The 20,499-nt window shown below is 47.7% G+C and overlaps 8 protein-coding genes across 8 annotated transcripts; 4 read left to right on the top strand and 4 right to left on the bottom strand.

The window, feature by feature from the left end:
- Positions 1-1,302: 1,302 nt before the first annotated feature.
- On the bottom strand, positions 1,303-3,548 carry F4807DRAFT_284211 (Pex12 amino terminal region-domain-containing protein). The gene has a single exon (XM_047994722.1). The coding sequence runs from the start codon at positions 3,332-3,334 to the stop codon at positions 1,916-1,918; it is 1,419 nt and encodes a 472-aa protein (XP_047849920.1). The 5' UTR covers positions 3,335-3,548; the 3' UTR covers positions 1,303-1,915.
- Positions 3,549-4,935: 1,387 nt separating this feature from the next.
- On the top strand, positions 4,936-7,712 carry F4807DRAFT_443180 (uncharacterized protein). The gene is made up of 3 exons (XM_047999532.1): positions 4,936-6,259; positions 6,383-6,666; positions 6,727-7,712. Exons 1-3 carry the CDS (start codon positions 5,312-5,314, stop codon positions 7,313-7,315), a joined length of 1,821 nt encoding a protein of 606 aa, XP_047849919.1. The 5' UTR covers positions 4,936-5,311; the 3' UTR covers positions 7,316-7,712.
- A 619-nt stretch (positions 7,713-8,331) lies between these two features.
- Positions 8,332-12,198, top strand: F4807DRAFT_284152 (ARM repeat-containing protein). Its single transcript, XM_047994719.1, has 2 exons — positions 8,332-8,658; positions 8,738-12,198. Exons 1-2 carry the CDS (start codon positions 8,494-8,496, stop codon positions 11,711-11,713), a joined length of 3,141 nt encoding a protein of 1,046 aa, XP_047849918.1. The 5' UTR covers positions 8,332-8,493; the 3' UTR covers positions 11,714-12,198.
- Positions 12,012-13,094, bottom strand: F4807DRAFT_284140 (uncharacterized protein). The gene is made up of 3 exons (XM_047994718.1): positions 12,812-13,094; positions 12,501-12,669; positions 12,012-12,342 (listed from the first exon to the last, which is right to left on the bottom strand). Exons 1-3 carry the CDS (start codon positions 13,010-13,012, stop codon positions 12,311-12,313), a joined length of 402 nt encoding a protein of 133 aa, XP_047849917.1. The 5' UTR covers positions 13,013-13,094; the 3' UTR covers positions 12,012-12,310.
- A 1-nt stretch (position 13,095) lies between these two features.
- F4807DRAFT_284163 (uncharacterized protein) lies at positions 13,096-14,550 on the bottom strand. The gene has a single exon (XM_047994721.1). The coding sequence runs from the start codon at positions 14,385-14,387 to the stop codon at positions 13,356-13,358; it is 1,032 nt and encodes a 343-aa protein (XP_047849916.1). The 5' UTR covers positions 14,388-14,550; the 3' UTR covers positions 13,096-13,355.
- Positions 14,551-15,068: 518 nt separating this feature from the next.
- On the top strand, positions 15,069-17,481 carry F4807DRAFT_284155 (uncharacterized protein). Its single transcript, XM_047994720.1, has 3 exons — positions 15,069-15,952; positions 16,109-16,287; positions 16,354-17,481. Exons 1-3 carry the CDS (start codon positions 15,819-15,821, stop codon positions 16,986-16,988), a joined length of 948 nt encoding a protein of 315 aa, XP_047849915.1. The 5' UTR covers positions 15,069-15,818; the 3' UTR covers positions 16,989-17,481.
- A 100-nt stretch (positions 17,482-17,581) lies between these two features.
- Positions 17,582-18,250, top strand: F4807DRAFT_471073 (uncharacterized protein; the record flags this gene model as incomplete). The annotated part of the gene is made up of 1 exon (XM_048002883.1): positions 17,582-18,250. The coding sequence occupies one exon, from the start codon at positions 17,582-17,584 to the stop codon at positions 18,248-18,250; it is 669 nt and encodes a 222-aa protein (XP_047849914.1).
- A 400-nt stretch (positions 18,251-18,650) lies between these two features.
- On the bottom strand, positions 18,651-20,433 carry F4807DRAFT_453995 (MFS general substrate transporter; the record flags this gene model as incomplete). The annotated part of the gene is made up of 5 exons (XM_048000524.1): positions 18,651-19,163; positions 19,232-19,353; positions 19,436-19,523; positions 19,585-19,683; positions 19,747-20,433. The coding sequence occupies 5 exons, from the start codon at positions 20,431-20,433 to the stop codon at positions 18,651-18,653; spliced, it is 1,509 nt and encodes a 502-aa protein (XP_047849913.1).
- Positions 20,434-20,499: the final 66 nt, after the last annotated feature.

Below are 20,499 nucleotides of genomic sequence, written 5' to 3'. Positions count from 1 at the left end.
TCATGGGACCCGATCGTTGGGATAGCGAGATCGATATGTACACTACCTAGATACTAGTGGGTAAGAACTCAAGGTACGAACTCTTAGCTTTAGGTGGTTGTTGGTAAATGGTAGATGCAATGCAACATAAACAAGCGAGCAAATTGAATTTCACCTTCTCTTATTTTCGTGGTATCTGGTTTATCTCCGTTGACTACGGGTGGAAATACCAATAGCTTCTTGCGATTGAGTGTTTTCGGGTTTGGAGGATGTGCATCTGATTCTATGTCCAGCTATAGTATTGTGTGCAAGTGTTGATATTGTTGTTAAGGGGCACAGCCTGTCTACAGTTAGGTAAGGATTAGGAGGTAGAATACAGCTTTACATGACCTGGTGGACCATAAAACATAAATGATATATGATTTTACATCTTTTTTGCCATGTATAATCTGTACTAACAGTGCCTTGAACTGAGCTTTCGTGGGTAATTAAGTGTACTAGTTTGCCTCCTAATCCGGCTGACTGTAGACGACTGCCAGCTAAAGGGACATCTATTATATTTGGCGTGTTATCAACGGAAAGATTCCATTCAACAAGCGGGAAAACTAGACACGCATATCAAGAAGGAATGGTCATGTTTGCCAAGAATCAATAATACGTGATCGAACCATACTCAGACCAACCAAGTTCTTTCTGGAAGCGATTGTCCGATTCTTCTCAAGGAAAAGGCCGGCGGGTAAGCAAGGAAGGTCTGCCCGACCTGTGGCTTACTTCCTTGAATTAGCTGCATCGCCATCTTATGCAGTATACTTTTTTTTCCAACTTTCACAGTTAGAATGACGGCCTCGGGAGCATCGCGGTGCTGACGTACACGAGCTGTCGAGGCCGAGTATGGGGAATAAAACATCCGCTCCGGGGCGTTCATCATAAAGTTGTAGTATAAGGCTAAGCGAAATATGTGTCTGAGGTATCGTCGTATGTTACACTTCAGAGGGCCTTGGCGACTGCACGCGAGAGGTTTCTCTATTATCGACTACGTATATACTGTTTAACAGGAAGCGATTGTTTTTGACTCCTAGATACACATTGACGATGGGACGGTAAAGCCTTTTAAACAGGGATTGATTATTAGGTGTATTAACTATGATCAGAGCCTATTCCAACTTCGATATTATTCAAGTTGCCACGACTAGACAGACAAGGCAACGCATTGCGAAGAGATGCTACGTTTGTAAGCATCCCTGCGGGAGACCTATTTAGGACAAAAAAGTGAGAGTTCCATTTGAAATGACGATAAAAATAATATCGATTGCCGAACCTGGGAGATGGGAGGCGTAGGGCTATAGCGGAGTCTCGGCGCCTGCCCGAGATACCGAACCGTCGAGCACTAGGTAGTAGTGGATGGAACTTATGCCGGACGGGAGGCCCTTATGAGCTGAACCGCATATTTCATGAATTATACCTCCTGGCTTATCCTTACTGGTGCTCCCAACCGCCACCCCTGAAACCGGGGTCAGGCAATAGGCTATCTCACGACCGACTTGCGAAGTAAGACACGACAACAAGTAGCCACACACACGTGTCGGAATAAAGGGGGTGCAGAACCGTTCTTTTCTTTGACTGGTTCTAGGAGATTGAACGCATGAGGGAACACGTCGAAGTAGACCGACAGCTAGGTGAAATGGAGAGGTGTGGGCTAATATAGCGGTCGGCGAAATCGGTTCTAGACGCCAGCAAGTTGCCCTTTTTTGATACGACAAGGTTGATCATAATGCGCGACGTTGCGTTGTGGCTTAATAGCTGCAGTACACCATCAACGGTATGAGTATAGGCGGTCCTCTAATATTGTAGCTAGGAGGTCCCGAGCCGAGCCCTTGTCTATTTTGACAAGGTGGTAATGGTCTTGCGATGCCATATGTAGATGACGAAATGATAATCAGTCGTCGAAGTCACCGTTCATTTCAGCTTCTTCTTCCTCGTATCCCTCCGAGTCGCTGTCTTCGGGCTCAGCTATAGGTTGCCCGTCTGTAGTTGTATTCTCAGACCGACGCAGAGTATCATCCTCCTCCTGCAGGAGATCAACAGAGGGTTTTTGATCGTCAATAAACCCAACATGCTTTGTAGTTGGTGCCGGTGGTTTGATTTGTTGTTCCAGGACATCGCCATTCCATGGTTTACATTCCTTCACTAATTCGCCACACCGAAGACATGTCCAACCCTCCCCTTCTTCGCGCTCCAATCTAGTTGCAAGGCATACAAAACAATATATGCAGCCGCACGGGATGGTTTCATATGGGTTAGTGATGTCTGTCTGTGCCGATCCTACCACTCCGCTCGAGGCTGCGGCAGCTAGAACTTCATTTTCCGATACAGCTGAATTTTGGTCTTGGTAGCAAATAGCACACGTACGCTCTGGTAGGAATGCATAGTCGCCTTGCTTGCCGCTATCGTCACCCTCTGTTGTGCCAACGTTGATGATCTCCTTTGTCTTCCTCCATGTGCGACTGAGCCATCTACGCCACCGGTTAATACCCACCAAAGGTAACACAAAGAGTAGGAATTCGGTAAACGCGTGCCACACTAGCTGTCGATTGAGATACTCGAAAGAAACTTCACGGGTGACCTGACTGGTGGGTGGAGCGAGGCGCATTCTCAGTACTCTATCCAATATGGTACGGTATCTTCCATGTAGTAGAAAGGCAAGAAAGGAGGCGAAGGCCGCTATAGAATGTAGAGTAGTAATCTTTGATGTGACTTTTGTAAGTCGTTGGACCGTTGGTGAAGGTTGATCGTATCCATTATCTCGATCTAGAAGCCAGTTCTCCCATTTGGTCCAACCGTACTTGCCCCCCACGGTTATAAGGCCGTAGAGGCTCTTTTGCCACTTCGTGGGGGGTGTCAGGATGGGTCCATCACGCCTTGCATCGGTATATTTGAGGTTCTGCAAAGCAGCACCATAAGTCGCGTCATGATCCCACACCGTAAGTTTGAAGAGAATGGTACGGAGTGCGAGCAGTATCTCGGCCGACCAGTCATCCTTGATGTTTCCTCCAAAGTATTTGAACGCTTCGCCGACCTGGTCCCTCAACTGACCTACGAGGTCTTCGTCCAATAGCTCGGCATCGACTTGACCGACTCGAAAGGCTGGCCTCGTGCCTTCGCGTGAGGATATTACCTCCCATGCCGACAGGGACGTGGCTCCGAATCGATTCAATGGATATGGCAAACGCGTTACCTCTGACCAGGCTCGCGATGCTTGACGGGTGGCAGCAAGTTGAGCTTGTGCGTCTCGTTCACGTGCCAATCGACGCGCAGCCAACCGCTGCTGGGCTTGGGCGAAATTTGTTGAGCTCATCTGAGCTGCCGCATGGTCCGACGGTGAAGCTTTGTTTCAGTAGTGTCGTCAATCCTTAGCATAGCTCCTCGATAGCTTGTTTCGCTGCGCGTAGCTTGATTGTTCGAGATGGTTAAGCTTCGTTGGCTGGTATGTGTAACGTTTAATGAGGCTTAGAAATGGCGGAAGTTTGACTAAATTGACTTAAAATGGACAAAAATGGGTCAAATTGAACTTAAGCTCAGACGCAATGATCTGGGGAACAGTGACGTTGGTGGGTACCTAGGCTTGTTAGTGCAAAATAACCTTCGGGACACATTCGGGAAACACCGAGGTTAATGATATGTGATGCTCTGATTGGCCCTTATCCATTTATTCGCTGAGCTAGCTTCCAACACAGCCTCGGTACTACATTGAAGTACGAGTTTTTTTAATATTGTACTCGACTTATATAATCATGCATAAAACATGCACTGTGTTTATACCTCCGATATAGGGGGAAATAGTACGCGACGCGATATTCTTCGCACGGAGTCCATTTACACAAATTTAGTATCGTTACCACACAACGCATCAGACGCATTGATGCATCCTTTTTCTACCTAGTCGGCACTTGAAAAGTTCAAAGCGTCGAAAGTGCAGAAGTCGTCCGAAGGAAACAAAAACTTGGAAGTAATATCGGAGATGTAATATCACCATACAGTCTTGCTACCTAACTGCTGTGTGTCATATGTCCAACAATCAATGGTATAATCAAGTCCGTCTTATGAAATGTGGCTTGGTGCTTTTACGATTTGGAGCCCTCATGAGCCATAAGCTCGACCGCCTAATAATCACTGAAGCTTGAAGTTCTACCTCCAACACGAGTAATCATCATCCGTATGCAGTGTGACTTAAAAAAAATTACCTAAGTAGATTGGGAATCAAGACCGAAGTCCGCTTACTCGTTTATGATTAGTTGATATTTTTCTATACGGGCTATATTGAAGAAGGAAATATACTAGAATAGGTAGGTACGGAGTACGATCCCAAGATGACGGATCTCTCCATGCCGGAATCGTAAAGAACTAGATCTAATGCATATAACCTCAACTCCCGAAGTTGAAACCGCGGGTTAGGTACCTAGCTAGCCTTGTCTGTTTCTATTATTGGATGTTTCTAGGGTGCATACTTGATCTAGAAGTCGGAGGCTCAAGTCACGATCGAATGCTCTATGTCATGGAACGACTCTAACGTTGAAACAATTGCAAATCTCTCCTTTTCGGCATCAAGAGCAGTCTATCATTTCCCATTCTGATTGAGAGGTTCTTTAGCAGCATACTAAAACAAGACCATAAAAAAGCCACAATGTAACGGAACGTGGCCGTTCAGGGTATTTTCGAGGTTTATACTCATGTTTAATTTCTAATGAGATGTTACCAGTCCATTGTTAAAGAGTCGATCATGGCTATGCATTGTAACAACGCGACGGTTGGGCCACATGCAGACCGCCCCCCATTTCGCACTAGAGACGGCTTACATGGGAGGTGAGTGGACGCGGAGGTGTAGTGGAGGCACAGCAACCACGACGTTATCGGGCATATCAATATTGTTTTTCTCTCCTCCCGCGCTATTCGCCCCACTAGGGCTGACGGCAAAAAGATACATCCACCGCTGACACCAGTCTAAGGGGGGCCATGGGCCTTGTCGTCGGGTCCTAGTAGACACGTCGTACCCTTGTACATGGCTGCTTAGAGGTCTGAGGACCCATTTAACACCCCTGGAACCCTGTTCTCGATGAACATTTGTCAGAACTAAATGTGAAGCATCTGAGCTCATATATGAGAAGTCGCTCATCAGCCCTACAGTTCCGTCAACCGCACTTATGGTGTATAGCTATATCCCTCTCAACGGGCACGAACGGGAGTTCGGTGCGTTCAATCACATATAGCGGCAAGACATACGGGCGATCGCGGTGTAAAGTCAACATATCCCACTTCATATTCGACGATCTAGGTGATGGGCATGAGTCGAGACAGTGAGCATACGGCAGGCAGCCTTAGCCGCCAAGGTTCCGCTGCCTCATCGCCTGACGGCTCGGAGCCAAAGGCCGCCAATCGCTCAAAGGCAAATATACGAGTGTCGCTGGCGTGCGTCCAATGCCGTAGCAAGCACGTCAAGTGTGACGCCACGCTACCCGCTTGCAACCGGTGTCAACAGGAGGACAAGCCATGCTTCTACGCCAAATCGAGACGAGGTATTCGCGATCCAAAAAAGAGGAGTCTGATATCAGACAAACCGCCAGCAACTTCGGCTGGGTCATTTTTGCCCACTAGTTTCTCTTCCGGCTCTCCGTCGGTCCAGTCTCTTTCTCTTCACGACTTACCGAGCGGATGGTCCGTCAATTCAGTAACCTCCACAACAAGCTCATCTAAAAACGAAAAGGAACTATTAGTCGACTTATTCTACAGCTACTTTCATCCAAGTCACCCTTGTCTTCCGCCCAAACGGTTTTTTTATAATCATGTCGAAGCAGACCCAGACTCTTATCACTTCCTGCTTTCAGTCATCAATTTTTGCGGGTCGCTATACACAGATTCAATACCATCGGACGATTTAAGAGAGGCAGCGTACTCTGCAGCATGCGCTTCATTGCCATTTACTGTACAATCGGTACAGGGACTTCTCATACTGAGCATCGCGGCTTTTGGAGAAATGAAATTCGAACACCATACCGGCTGGGCTAATCGGGCCGCCACAATAGCTGTTGAGCTCGGGATGAACCAGAAGGCGTTCGCCGATAGAACAACGGATTCCGTACTCGCGGAAAGCTATCGAAGAACGTGGTGGTGCCTGACCTTCCAAGATTCTACGCGCCATCTGGGTGATGTCGGATCTACACTTTCCATCACAGACGTGGACTCCGACGTTGACCTACCCTGCGAAGAATGGGAATACGAATCAGGGGTAAGTACTTTCCTATTTTGGTTGTTGCGCCAACACGTAACGAAACTTCAACCCCTCGCGTAACAGAATTCGCAATTCTCGTGTTCGTGGTCTCATTAGTACAACTTCTAACATATGGTAAAGATTATACCCCAACCTATTTCTCAATCGCAATACGAGACGCAGGTCAACCTTGGACAATCCGACTTCTCATCGATGGCCTACCTCATCGACATCTGCAAGATCCAAACCGATTTGGTCTTACCATATCACGAGGCTCCAGAAAATAAAAAGGCAGAGATATTTGAGCGAGCAGACTCTCGTATCTGCGATTGGTTGCGACGGGTCCCAAAGTGGAAGATGAATTTAGTTGATCCAGAAGGCGTAGTCGACGTAGTACTTTACCACGGCATCTCCATCGCGCATGTGTGAGTTTAAGATAGTGTGATAAATCGTGATGAACATTAATTGACGCCTATGGTACATAGTAATCGACTTCGACTCCGACAATCTGCCCCCAGGAGCGGCCTCAACATTCGGGAATACTTCCCTCTAGGACCAGCGAAAGGACCCGATCGTAAGGGACAAATGGTGAAGGGCTTCGGTTGGAATTCCCACCCAATCGATATTCAAGCAGCCAATGGTTACTGTGACCTGTTCAGGCATCCTTTCCCCACCAGGACTTTGCGTGCAGTGTTCGCCACTGGTACGCTCCGAGTTGTTCTAGCCTACCTAGATGCATGCGTCTTCCTCGGATTAGACTCGCCCATCTTCCGAGAACGCATAAATAGGCTCACGCAGATTCTTACGGTGCACGGAGAGACATGGCCCCTTTCTCGGAAGATCGCAGAAGACGTCAAGGCAGTTGCGAAAGAATACCTCACACCACGAATAAGCCAGAGTTGGCGGCCAGGCATTTCGGAATCGGAGGCATGGGCTGCGGTCACCAGCTTACACGAGACGCCGAACCTCACTCCTAGTTTTGGCTTCGAGCCATACCAACAGGTTTACCAAGTCGAAGGCTGGGCCATGAACGACACTTGGTCTGCTAATCTTACGGATATATACCAAGCATGAACATGAATGACACAGTGATACCAGATACCTATGCTCTTGGGCTAAGCATACATGATGAGGTGGGATAGGATTTGGGCTTTTTGATTCCCTATTGCATGGAATTGGAGCCCCGGGAAATTTGCTGGTGGTTAAGCAATAAATAAAGGGACTACGGCAGTGATCAAGACACGAGTTCAGCCCAATCCAGGCGTTCTATGTTGGGCCGGAACTGAGATACCTACCTAAATAACAGATTAGGTGACTTTCAAGGAATCAGGGGAAAGGCAACGGAGACGGAGGAAGAGACGTAGACCTTTGACGAAATTTCCCAGTATACCAAACAATATTCCTACAAATCCATTGTAATAAACATTAACTGACACTTAGTAAACATTGGCCATGCCACTATTCTCAAAAACTCCGGAACCTTGTAGACTTCTAAGCGCCGTGCCTATTTTCGTACCTAGAAGTGGATGTTTTCTGGAAATTATTGCCATGCATTTAATTTATCATTTATCTAGTAACGTTGTTGCATGAACAGGGCAAACCCAGCAGCGATATGCAGATTAAGGTTCCAGTTGTTTAGATAATCAACATGGATGGTTATAGTGGGTACCGTCGCACTTAGTAAGTACCTACCTAAGAACCCGGATACGAACTGCAATTCTATAAAAAAAGTATACGCTATAATTTGGATCAACACCAAAAGTTTGGCGTATCTGCTCATAGATTGGCCTCTGAGTAGGTACGTTTGATATGTATGTAAATACTATATTGTAGTAGATACAGATGAAATTGACCAATCAAATAACTTGGGACCTATGCGTTCATCCTCAAACGGATCCATGACTTCAGAGGCACAGCAGGTACGTACTGAGTACCACGGTACTCGGCATTTGCCGTTGACGAAGGTACCAGGTAGATAGCTGCACATGGGTTATTGCGGGGGAGCTAGAACATTGAAACTACTAGAACATTGAAGCTAGGCACCGTACCTCTTTACCTTTTTGAAAATACCCCACTAAATTGTTTATTCATCCCACTTCAAACATTTCATCATCATACATCCCACTCTCAGTTAATCGTCTTTGACCAAGCCAACCTAGGTACCTTGCCACGTTAACCTACCCGAGACACACACTGTACGTTCAATCTGTTACGCGTTGCACGCGACATCCATCGCGGGGACGGCTGCCAAGATGGATTTTGCCATCGAGGCTCCTGGCGCCGCTTCACCGTTTTCCCTCGATGAACTCTATCGAGCCCTCGAAGCAGCACAATCCTACGATAACAGTCAACGCCAAGCTGCTACACAACAGCTCTCCACGTGGGAAAGTGAGGCAGGTTATTACCCAACTTTACAGGTAAGTCACATTGGTTCAAGCCCCTCGATCAAGCCCGGCCATAGTAGCTTTAGAGCGCTAACAATATCCTCTCCGACAGACAATATTCCTAAACAAGGATTTGTCCACTCCAGTCCGACTTCTTGCCATCATCCAGCTTAAGAATGGCATCGATCGATATTGGCGACTACACAAAGTCCACAATTCAATACCGCGAGATGTGCGACACGTAGTTAGAGAACGACTGTTCCAAGGAACCATCGGTGAGAGCGATAGGCAACTCGCCCAGCTTAACGCTCTCGTTGCTGCCAAGATCATTCGTATCGACTTTCCTACCGTCTGGTCGAGTCCACTCGCCGATCTAATAAGACTACTCAGAGACAGAAAAGACGGCAATCAGGTGGAGCTATGTGGCGCATTAATGCTCCTTCTCCGCGTAGTGAAAGAGTTGGGAACAGCTCGTCTACGCAAATCGCAGACAACCTTGCAATCCATAACTCCAGAGATCGTATATGTTCTTTGTGAAATATACAATGCCAAGTTCACAGCATTGACATCATTCCTTGCCAGTGGTCCTGGTGACGAGAGAAACGATGAGGCTCTCCTAGCCATGGAGATCAGCCTGTATGCTCTTAAAACCCTACGTCGACTTTTGTTGGTTGGTTATGAATCACCACACAATGATAAGAATGTCCAAAATTTCTGGAGTTCATCACAGGATCAATTCCAGGTACTTTTTGGCTTTGTCGATGGTGGTCCTTCGAACATAGCGTGCTATGTCGACGTCCTAACGAAACTCTTCATGCAGTACTCAAAGCTACATATTGAGATGGCTGAACAGCATCCATCCAGCTTTGTTTTATTACCAAATTCTCTAAACCTCGTCCGAGCATACTGGTTCCTCACAGCCAAGGTTGCGGCAGTGTTTAGTGAGTCAGTTGGAATACGCCACAATGCGTCCAACCAAGGGAAGGCTAAGACCGAAGGCCCTATCTTGGAGAAGATTGCTCTGAAAGGCCTCCTGTTACTTCGTGCTTGCGTACAAATGGTCCACCGTGGAAAGCGCACAATTCTCTATCGTTCTTCAGAGGCAGTACAAGAGGAGAAACAGGCCATAGAGCATCTCAAGGTTGAACTTCTAAAGGACGAGTTTATTATCGAGATCAGCAATGTCATTGTCACACGTTTTTTACTCTTTCGTCAAGCTGATCTAGATGCATGGGAGGAAGATCCACAAGAATGGGAACAGCAGGAAGAGACCGAAGGCAATGCCTACCAATGGGAGGTCCGACCCTGTGCGGAGAAGCTTTTCCTGGATCTTTTAATACACTACAAAGGACTCTTGTTACAGCACGTCTTGTCCTATTTTGTCTCGATCGAGGACCCCCAGACAACCCTGGTGGCTAGAGAGGCCATTTATACCGCCATAGGTTTATCTGCTAACGTAGTCTACGAGGAAGTTAATTTCGAAGATCTTCTGAAAAAGATCATAGTGGCTGATGCTCAACGAGCCGAACCATCCTGTCAAATCCTGAGGCGCAGAATTGCTATCTTGCTAAGTCAATGGGTCCCCGTTCAATCAACCGCAGAAACCCGCCCGTTGGTCTACGAGATATTCCGCCACTTCTTGAACCCTAACGACCAGTACAACGATATTGTTGTTCGTATAACCACAGCAAGACGGTTCAAAGTTGTCTGTGACGATATTGGGTTTGATGGAAAAGTTTTCTCTCCATATGCTTCGGACGTCCTCGTTCAGCTTATCAACCTATTGGGAGAAGTAGAGGTCGACGAGGCTAAGCTAGCCATACTCGAGTCGACACGAACCGTTATTCTACGCATGGAGACCCACGTGTCCCATTTTGGTGACATGATAATGAATGCAGTGCCTAACATATGGCAGGCGCCAGCCGGCGATCTAGGGTTTATGATGAAGCAATCCGTTTTAGCTATCATCCAGACGCTAGTGATGTCCATGAAGACAGATTCTCGACGCTATCATCAGATGATACTCCCATTGATTGTTGAAGCAACTCAGGAGGGAACGGAGCTATTTCTATATCTCATCGAAGAAGCTCTAGAATTGTGGTCTAATATTCTACATCAAACAGAACCTCCCATGTCCCCGGACTTTCTAAGTCTTATTCCGACCGGAATCAAACTGCTTTCTGAACAAAATGAGCACACATCTACCCTCGTGGATATTCTGGGTTGTTACATTGTTCTGGCGCCTGAGACAATCCTTCTGGATCAGTATCGTGGGCCCACCGTCTCCGCATTATCGCGTTCGCTTGGCTCCAGGAACCGCGAGCAAGTTAATCTTGTGGTTAAGTATACTGAGTCACTGATACGGCTGTCTCACGAATTAGGTGGTGCAGCCGGGTTGCAGGTACTCGTTAAAGATATGATGACCACAGGCGCCCTGCCTGCTATTTTCGAAGGAATCCATGACACCTTCGAAGCTCACCAGACGTCGGGGCCTAAGAAGAGGCAATCTCTTGTGACGGGTCTGACGCTCGTCGATTATTTCACAATCCTGTCTCGAATCGCCGTCCTAGAACCACAGCTATTCGTCGAGGTGCTTGTCTCACTTGGTCCTCTTGATCAGGTCTGGAGATGGCTCAGCACGGAATGGTTTCTTGCGTTTGATACTATGGCAGACTACAATCAGCAGAAACTGAATCTATTAAGCCTTACGCGCCTTCTTGAGCTCCCTCAACCAATGCAAGATCTAGCATTGCAGAAACTGCAAGATTATTTGTCCATGTGGACAAGTGTGCTCGTCCTGATTCTAGATGGTGATTTACCCAACCCCGGAATCGACACACTAGTTCTCACCTCTGAACCGGAACCCACTGAATGGGATACGCCCAAGGACGTCCGAGAACGGGCCTTGTTTGCATCTGATCCGGTTAAACGGGTCCAGGCACTTGATTTCGTACAGCAGAGTCTGAAGACCGTAACCGACAGAATCGGAATGAAAGCTTTCGAAGATTGGACAGCCAATGTCGATAAAGAGGTCTTGGTCAACTTTGCTTCTGTGTCACGGTTCCCTTTGCCCACCGGTGAGGCCTAGTCTGCCGACAGAGTGGATGAGCTGAGAACCCGTATGTCAGAGAAGATGGAGGAACTCTGGGAAGACATTTCCCACCTCCGACAGAGATCTCTAAGACACGTCCAAATAATCGACGTGCAAGAGTTGGAAAATGGGGAGGTGGATGGCGTGGAGGGCGTGTGTCGATGGGTACCCGAGGAGGATGACTCCGATACGAATGGACCTTGGTAGCCAACCTTAGGGGAATAGCTGCATGCTGTCTTGGGCTACCCAGGATATCAACCCGTAGTTAGGAAGGATACCTACATAGGAAACTGCAAAAGAATATTGACCCTTATCCTATGCGGCTCGGTTTGAATTATTAGTGGTTTGGTAACAGTGACTTGCGTTAGAATTAGGTGCTGATACGTTGAATTGAAGATGCGCGATATGTTACAAATCGGTCTAATTTCGTGGAGTGACAATGTTCTCATCTATAGTGACAGTTACGTATGACAAGATCGCCTACCCTTGCCAAATCTTTAATAATGCAGGACATAGTAGGTACTGAAAGCCTAAGTACGAATGCGTAAGCTTCCCAGACCCATCACTCTTCGTAAGACTGGAACTAAGACCAAGTTAAAAGGCGAGCGCAGCCCAACCAGCGATCACTGAAGTGTGGAAAAAGGCAGTTAGTACGTCATGTCGCGTGTAAATCAATTATACTATAAACATTTATCTAACCGAGTACAGAAGGAGAGAGACATGCTGATACGTAAAGATGAAGGGAATAAGGAGATGGAAAAGGAAAAGGGGAAGGGGGACGAACAGCACAGTCCACCAAGAGGCGTAACCGGACCGAGGAATCGGAAGCGCGCCGGATCTAACACGAGAGCGTACAAGCTGCCGCTGAACATGGTCATGCCGGACGTGAACAGGACGCCCGAAATCGGATTCTGGTTCTGCGCGGCGAAGAGCAGGGCGACGGAGTGGATTAACTGGGTTTGGGTATTAGTTTAGTTGGTTCATAAGTCGTACGTTGTTTATGAGGATTCGTCTCCTCTTTTCAGGAGAGGAGAGGTGAGGTAGGATGGGGAGAAGAGAGGATAGAAGATGGGGGAAATGGGAACGGTTACGCACCTGATAGTGCGCGGCGGTAGCAAAGTTGGCGATCCGCGCCGGATCGGAGATGGTCTTCTTCAAACCGTGGGCTCCGAAGGCTCCGAAGCAGACGGCGGATGCGCCGTAGATACAGCCGAGGGTCCAGAACATGGCGCTTCGCTTGCGGGTGGTCGAGTTGGGCGGTAGGCTGACTAGGAGCGGTGTGCTCTCGCTAGGCATGGTGTTTTGTCGTGATGTCGGTTGAAGTGGTGGTTGATATAAAACAGCAAGTGCAAGAATCCAAAACGTAACAGCTGGTAGCTGCAGGTACCTAAATGGCCTAGTAATTAACCTACATAAGCTAGAGCTATGGTGGAGAAAGCACTCCCGATAGGTTAAATGCGATTAGGTAAGAACGCAGCAATGCTTGGCAGCGACATTCCTTCCCAAGTCCCGCCTCCAAATCAAATATAATCAGATCCTAAACAATAACCAATAACTACCTAGTGACCAGTACCCAGTTCCCAATTCAATCGCAAAAAGAAAGCTTCATTCTCATCGAGACCAAATCAGCTTAATTCAATCAGCAATTGGGAGGTATGCGCAAAACAATCAGTTGAATCCCGTCTACCTCCAAGCCATCGATTTCCTCGACGAATTTATCTACTGCTTTCTCCGTCTCAAAGCAGAGACAGCCGCGTCTCACACCCACCGCGTGGATAGAATGAGTAGAGGGAAGCTTGTCCTTTGAGGCTGCCGGGTTGTAAATGCTGGCCGCGACGTGAATGGGTTCGTAAGATTCGAAAGCTTCGGCCAGCTTTTGCGCGGAATTTATAGACGGCGGAAAGGGAAGGAGAGGTTGTGTGAAGCGGACCTTTTTTACGGCGATCATCGCCCTGAACTCCGTCTTGAACTTGCCGTTGACGTTGGTGGAAACCTCTATCTTGGCCGACCCGGGTCTTCGTGGGTATACCCACTGGTGCAGGCTCTCCAAAGCCCATACGGCTTTTTTGGCATAATTGTATTCGCGTTCATCGCCTATCTTGCAAACATAGGAAGGGTAAATCTCTACCGGTTTTCCAAAGGTGATCTCGAGTTCCGGCATATGAGTGATGCTGTAGTCGATACAGTTGATCACATCCTCGGATGTCATACCAATGCGCCTGAAATCCTGGTAATGTCCAGGATGGACGATTGCTATTTTACATCCCGGCGCATATCTGTTGCGGATCCGTCGTATGGTTTCCTCGAACGCGACTCGCAACGACCAGCTGTCTTCCGGGATCCATGGGGGTAGAAGACTGTCGCTTGGAGGAGTGGAATAAAACTCATTGCCGAGGAATTGAGGACGGACTCCTCTGATGCAATAAAATTGGACGTTGTGGTTCTCGATGAAGATCTGAGAGTATGTTTTCCCATAGTGAATCCATGGGAGTTCCCGGAGTCGAGGTAGAAGTGCGAGGCCAACTTCACCGATTACGTCAGCACTGGACATTGGTCTGGCCCCCGAAGTATCTATAGATACGAAAACGGTGTTGGCAGGAAGTTCCCTTATCTCTTGCTGAGTCCGGATAGGCGGTAGCCTAGCAAGTTTCGCCTTGGGTACACGCGACATGTTGATAGGTTGATGCTTATATTCAGTACCTAGTATATCAAGAGGTAGCAATAAGCGCAAGGTCGGATTTGAAGTACAGATGCAAAAGAAAATCCACTGTCGATGGCAGTATTTATATTATAGGTAGGGAACTGATCTATCCGATACAGGTTGATGGTAACCATGGAGAATCGAATTGGAACTAACAGATTATAGTTTTTCACCAATTTCAACCTTAACTCTTATGCCCCCTTACATATCGAACGAGTAGCTAATGGAGAAACCCATCGCAGGTTGGTATGGAGACGTTAAGATAACGTTTTACAGCGTTTAGCTCGGATCATCAGTTATCCGTTATGACAACGGGGAGAGCTCAGTGAAATCAAGCTTCAGAACAGCGCTGCAGACTTTAACAACTGTCCGACCAAGCATAAATCAACTGCAACACACGCATGCTCTGGAATAGTTACGAAAGGCAGACGCCATCAAAGCTACGCCTCGAATCTTCACAAAAGCCTATCTACTGGGTTTAGCTCTCAAGCTCCTGCACTGCGGCAGCCACCATACTCTTGGCATAGCGTGCTATCATCGTGCCGCCGCCACCGAAACGGGATGGATTCCGCGGTAAGTAAGGCATTGGCCCTCTGTAATAGGACGGCCTACGTCAATTCGGGAAAGCGGCACCTTCCCGAGAACGACATTTCCTCGATGTTGTTCCGCTGTGTTTTCATTCTAGGTAAACCCGATTGGTAGATCTTTTCAAACGTATAGATCATCGAGAGCCAGCTAAGGAACAACTAAGATCATTGAATTCATTTAATTAGTATTATTATGCCATCTTCATGATCAAAGTCCTATGTATCATTTTCAACGAAAAACGCGGGACTTTGATTAAAGAAACTGCATAACGTGGTGGGCGCATGGCAATAATTATACGCTGCAATACGGAATCCAACAATGCGCTTGAATCTTAGTCGGCTGTCACGAAAAGAGCCCTAAGTGGCGATGGATCGGCGTTCGAAGAATTTCCTATTCCAGGTGGTAAGGTGCGATCTCACACAGATTCAGCCCAGCCGAGCCTATGATTCTTAAGAGCATGTAGCGCTATTCGATTAAAAACGTGCGTGAGGACCTTCTGGAAACAGGGGATGATGCATTATAAAACAGGGGCAGATGGAGCAATTCACCTATATGAGTTGACTGGTGAAAGTACGAAATAAGTGAAGCTGAGCAGACTTCTCTGTTGAGGTCTACCGCTTACCTCAGGTTCCTGATATGCGCGATCTGCGTACAAAGTAGACAGAATAAATGTGACAATCCCCCTTCGGTAGTTACCCCTTCTACTATTACCTTCTCCTGCTCGCCTCGACATCAACCTAGTCCCACCTCGGAGGCCAACCCGAAGACCAACATCTTTTCGCTCGTTCTCATTCGGCTGGATTATATAACGAAATGTTGAGACCGTTGCTAATAGAGATCGCCACCCTTTTCCTTGGTGGTTGTATGGTATTACAGGTGCTGGCAACGACATGCTATCACCTCGATGGTACCAACGCGGGTCCATCAAACGCCTTGTGTAACCCTAAGTATGTCCATTTCAAGCTTCTCCTATCTCATCCGCATCGCCTCAAGATATGGAATGCTTCATATGCCTTCGGACGTCATGGTTAAAAGAAAATATTTGCAAATACTCAATAGGAGATTACCCTTTGAATAATTCGTACTGACTTCAAATGTTGCAGCGCCACCGGCACGGAAGGGTCACACAGCTCATGCTGTAACGCGGAGAATGGAGATGCTTGCTTGTCAACAGGCTTATGCTTCAACACTCTTTCCCGTCAGCAGAGCCATTTATTGTGGGCGACGGCATGTACAGATCCTACGTTCAAAGATCCAAGCTGTCCTCAATACTGCCAAGGACGTGAGTTACCTAACCCATTCCTTTTAGAGTGCCTTTTTGAATAGTATGCTAACGAAAAGATAAAAGTCAAGATCGATAATGCCCATCTTAAGGCTTGTAACGATAGTGGCTTCTGGTGCTGTGAGAGCGACGCCAACATTCTAACTCCGCAGCAATGTTGTGATAGTTCCTTTAAATTAACGCAACCTGTCGGCACCGTTATCGCGCAGCTCCAGTCCGGTGTTGGGGCGATACCCCTTGCGACGGCTTCTTCCCTCATATCGAACTCTACGAATGGCAATCCCTCGACAGATACATCAGATTCCGTTCCTTCGGGTGTCGTGGCAGGGCTAGCCATCGAAGGTGTTATCATGGTCTTTGCCCTCGCAGGGACGGGATTCATGTTTTGGCGTAATAGGCTATTGAAAAAGAAGGTGTTGGAGGCAGAAGCAGCTACAATAGCCGCAAAATCTCAGCAGCAACAGCAACAGCAGTCGCAATATCAGTGGCAGCCTCCTCCTTTGTCACACGGAACAATGCACCACTCGGGTGCGTGGGGCTACAATAGTCCAGTTGAGACAGAACCGAAAAGGAGCGAGCTGCAAACGCCGGGCTTGGGGACATACACAGAGCTCCCCGGGGTAGAGGTCATAGGAACTGAGCTTTCATCGGAACCAAGGACACCAAAGACCCCTGGAAGCCCATCTCATCAACAGCACTGAGAGTTTAAGGGCCATGGTTACCAAGACGGCTTGCCCACGTCCCGTCTGATAGCTGAGCTAGTCGGATTCAAGAGCGAACATTCATTTCGGATCAGAGGCTAGACTATTACTCATTCCTATATAAGCAGTTTAATATACCCAACATGTATAATTAATAAGGCGACAGTTCAAAACGAGTTATGATGGGAAGAGAAGGATGTCTACTTGTCATTTGATATAGAGGACTCGGTTGCTGCAGATATATTATTCAATATTCGAATGGTCATTCTTCTCATCATGTTGCCACTTCCGGTTACTGGGATTCCTTCTAAGGGGTCAATACTAACCCTACACTTTATTCGCTTCTACACACACTTAGTGAGGTGATTCAACTTCTTTGTCTACTTCGAAATCAGTCAAGAAGTTAATACACAAACTCATAGTATGTGATCGCACGCCATGTTAACCAACATAGCGAATGTTCTGTTTATCATTAGATACGTGAACTTCCAGCGAAGACAAAGCTCGATTATTTCATTCACCATCACAAAAAGCACTCATTTATAAAGGGGCGCAAAGAAACACACAAAGTCACGTTATCACAAGAAAGCATCATGGCTTCCCAAAATATTGACACTGTAGATACGTCTAACTTCATTGAAGTACTTAGGTACTTCGACGAGGATGGAAACATCGCTAACCCGAACACTAGGTTCGATATTCAATGCGGCATCTGCCGTGAGAAGAACCTAGCTCTTTTAAATCCTGCATTTGACAAGAGGTCACGGGAGACTCACGAGACTTACGCAGTTCTCCCTAACTGTGGTCACGCTTTCGGGTATGTTTGTCTGAGTAGTTGGATATTCTCAAACAGTGTTCCTACCTGCCCAACTTGTCGAAAGCGTATCTTCAACAGAGATCAGCCTCGTGTTCTAAGCATGTTCGGAGATTCCGGCATTGAAGAGCAGCATCTGGAAGTCCTCGATATAAAGGGGATCCTTCACACTGCTAACAGTTCAGAAGCAGAGGTGAGTTTTCGCCTGCCACGTGCTGACGACCCTGTCGTAAGAGGTGCGTTCCCGGATGGATCAGTGAATGGGTTTTTGAATGCAGTCGTCGAATTGCCGGATTTCCCATGGATTCTTCGCCCATGGAGAGAGATCTTGGAAGAGGAGTTGGATCTCATCACCCAGGAGTTAAACGATATAACAGAGCAAGAAGATGAGCTTGAAGAGCGATTACGTTACATAGGTAGGCTACTGGAAATAGCGCCCGATACTTAGGTGCACTACTGGACACTTCCGAAATAGGTACCTACCTAGATACTGAAGATGACGGTATGAGAGACGGAACTAAATACGAACCAACAAACATATTGGACTATTGAGTTTGGCTGCTCCAACTGTTTAAAATATCATAGTAGGTAATAAAATGAAATAAAAGTATCTTTGGTTAAATACTCTTACTAGAAAGTGAAATGTGATGAGCAGAATGCATTTATACAAGTCCACCTTTGTTTTAATCCGATGATGCTGAGCCCTAAGTTTAGACATGACACTCGATCAGTAGGTAAATATCGAAAATCAAGTTCACGTATAGAACGCGGTTAGCCATGTATTCTAGTACGATATATTTATATAAATATTATTTCATAAGCACTTGAGATCAGAAGTGGCCCACGGATCAAGGCGCGATGACACCGGCTTCGTCCCCGATTTCAGGCGCATCATTGCTATGGACTTTCCCTTTTCTCTGATCCCTCTTATACATGAACGCCACCACTGCCGTGATAATCGCCTGAGCTCCGAACGCGACTGTCGAGAAGATAAACCCCTTCCTGAACATCGGCGAATCCACCTGCGGATACGTGAGCAACGGCACCCAGGCGTTGAACGCGTAGCCCATAGCGTTCATGATTCCGATGACGATCGCCCGCTCTTCGGCATCCGAGCCGCATATCTCGTTCGCCCAGCTCATGCTGAGCGGCCCGTACGGCACCGAGGCCTTCTGTATCAGGAAGGCGAACCATTTCAGCCCGTCGGGGATGTTCCAGATAGCCAGAAGCAGAACCGAGAACCCGCCGAGGAAGGTGGATATGGACATGACGGTAGCGCGGCGACGGATCGCGTCAGATAGGATGGCGAAGGCGACGGTGAGGACAAGCTGAATAGCATATGAGGCTGTGGGGACGATGTTCTTACGAGCGAGAAACTTTAGTATTTCTGACGCATACCTAGTAATAGGGGTACAGTAGCTCTACTCACTATTCGCTCAACCGACTCTCCCTTAGCTTTGAGCCATAGGGAAAAGGGATTGACGCTTGAGGACGGCCCGATATTGATGAAGATTATATATAAGATTGTAAGAAGATAAACATGCCATCGGCCTGTTCCGTCATTAGTATATGACTTACACATATTGAGATATGGATATCTAGAAGGTTATGTAGAAGCATAGCAGTTACTTACCAAAAATCCGTTTGATCGCAGAGCGCCCCAGTCTAGTGCGAGGCGCACGCCCGACCTTGTTCATGCGCTCCCTTGCCATTGTGCGGTCCTATGAACCCTTTTGTAAGCCAGACTCAGAAGAAACTGTTAGGTTTACGCCGCAAACTCACGTTCTCATTCAAGTAGAACGCCCTCGTGTTCTCGGGGAGATCGGGCAATATGAAGAATCCCGCAATGCAAATCGGGAGGCTGATAATCCCATCCATAATCTACGTACGTCTCGTAATTAGCCAAAGCAACAGAAATCATACCTAATAAAGCCGTAAACTCACAAATAGCCACTGCCATCCGGCAAACCCATTAACGCCGTTCAAGCCCCGGTACACGCCGGCTTGGAGGTAGCCCGAGAACATGCTGGCCGCGGCCGAGGAGGCGTGGAAGATGCAGGCGCGCTTCCCCAGCTCGGACGGCTTATACCAGGAGCCGAGGATGGTGTGGGCGGCCGGGTAGAAGATGGACTCGGCGAGGCCGACGAAGAAGCGGATGGCGATGGCGTGGTTCGACGTCTTGGCCGCGGCGAGGCAGAAGGTCAGGATCGTCCACACGAGCTCGCACGAGGGGACCCAGATCGAGGGCCGGACTTTCGTTAGGACGATCTGCGAGGGGATCTGGCCGACGACGTAGCCGACGGTCCAGGCCGTGTCGACGAGGTTGATCTGGTTGCCGTTCATGGCCAGGTCCTCCTTCATGCCGCTGACGAAGGCGTTCGAGATGTTGGTCTGGTCCAGGTTCTTGATGAAGTACCCGAACGAGAGCATCGTGACGAGGAAGACGTCGAGTTTCTGGATGAAGACGCGCTCCTCGTGGGACCGCCCCGGCTCGTAGTCCCAGATGTACGACCACCATGGCGCTTTTAGCTTCTCGTTTTGTTCTATTTCCTGGCGGGAGGATCCTGCACCGTCCGATGAAGACTCGTGCACCAAAACCTCTTTAGGGTAGGTGGAGGGTTGCTCCGACATCGTGGTAGACGAGATGATCTCCCCTCAAGTGAGTACTAGGCGGTACCAATTCACGATGGATTCCAG

The sequence above is a fragment of the Annulohypoxylon truncatum genome (assembly GCF_022578515.1).
Source record: "Annulohypoxylon truncatum strain CBS 140777 unplaced genomic scaffold F4807scaffold_43, whole genome shotgun sequence".
Lineage (NCBI taxonomy): Eukaryota > Fungi > Ascomycota > Sordariomycetes > Xylariales > Hypoxylaceae > Annulohypoxylon > Annulohypoxylon truncatum.
The sequence above is the reverse complement of the archived record's forward strand: the minus strand, read 5'-3'. Positions and strand labels throughout refer to the sequence as shown.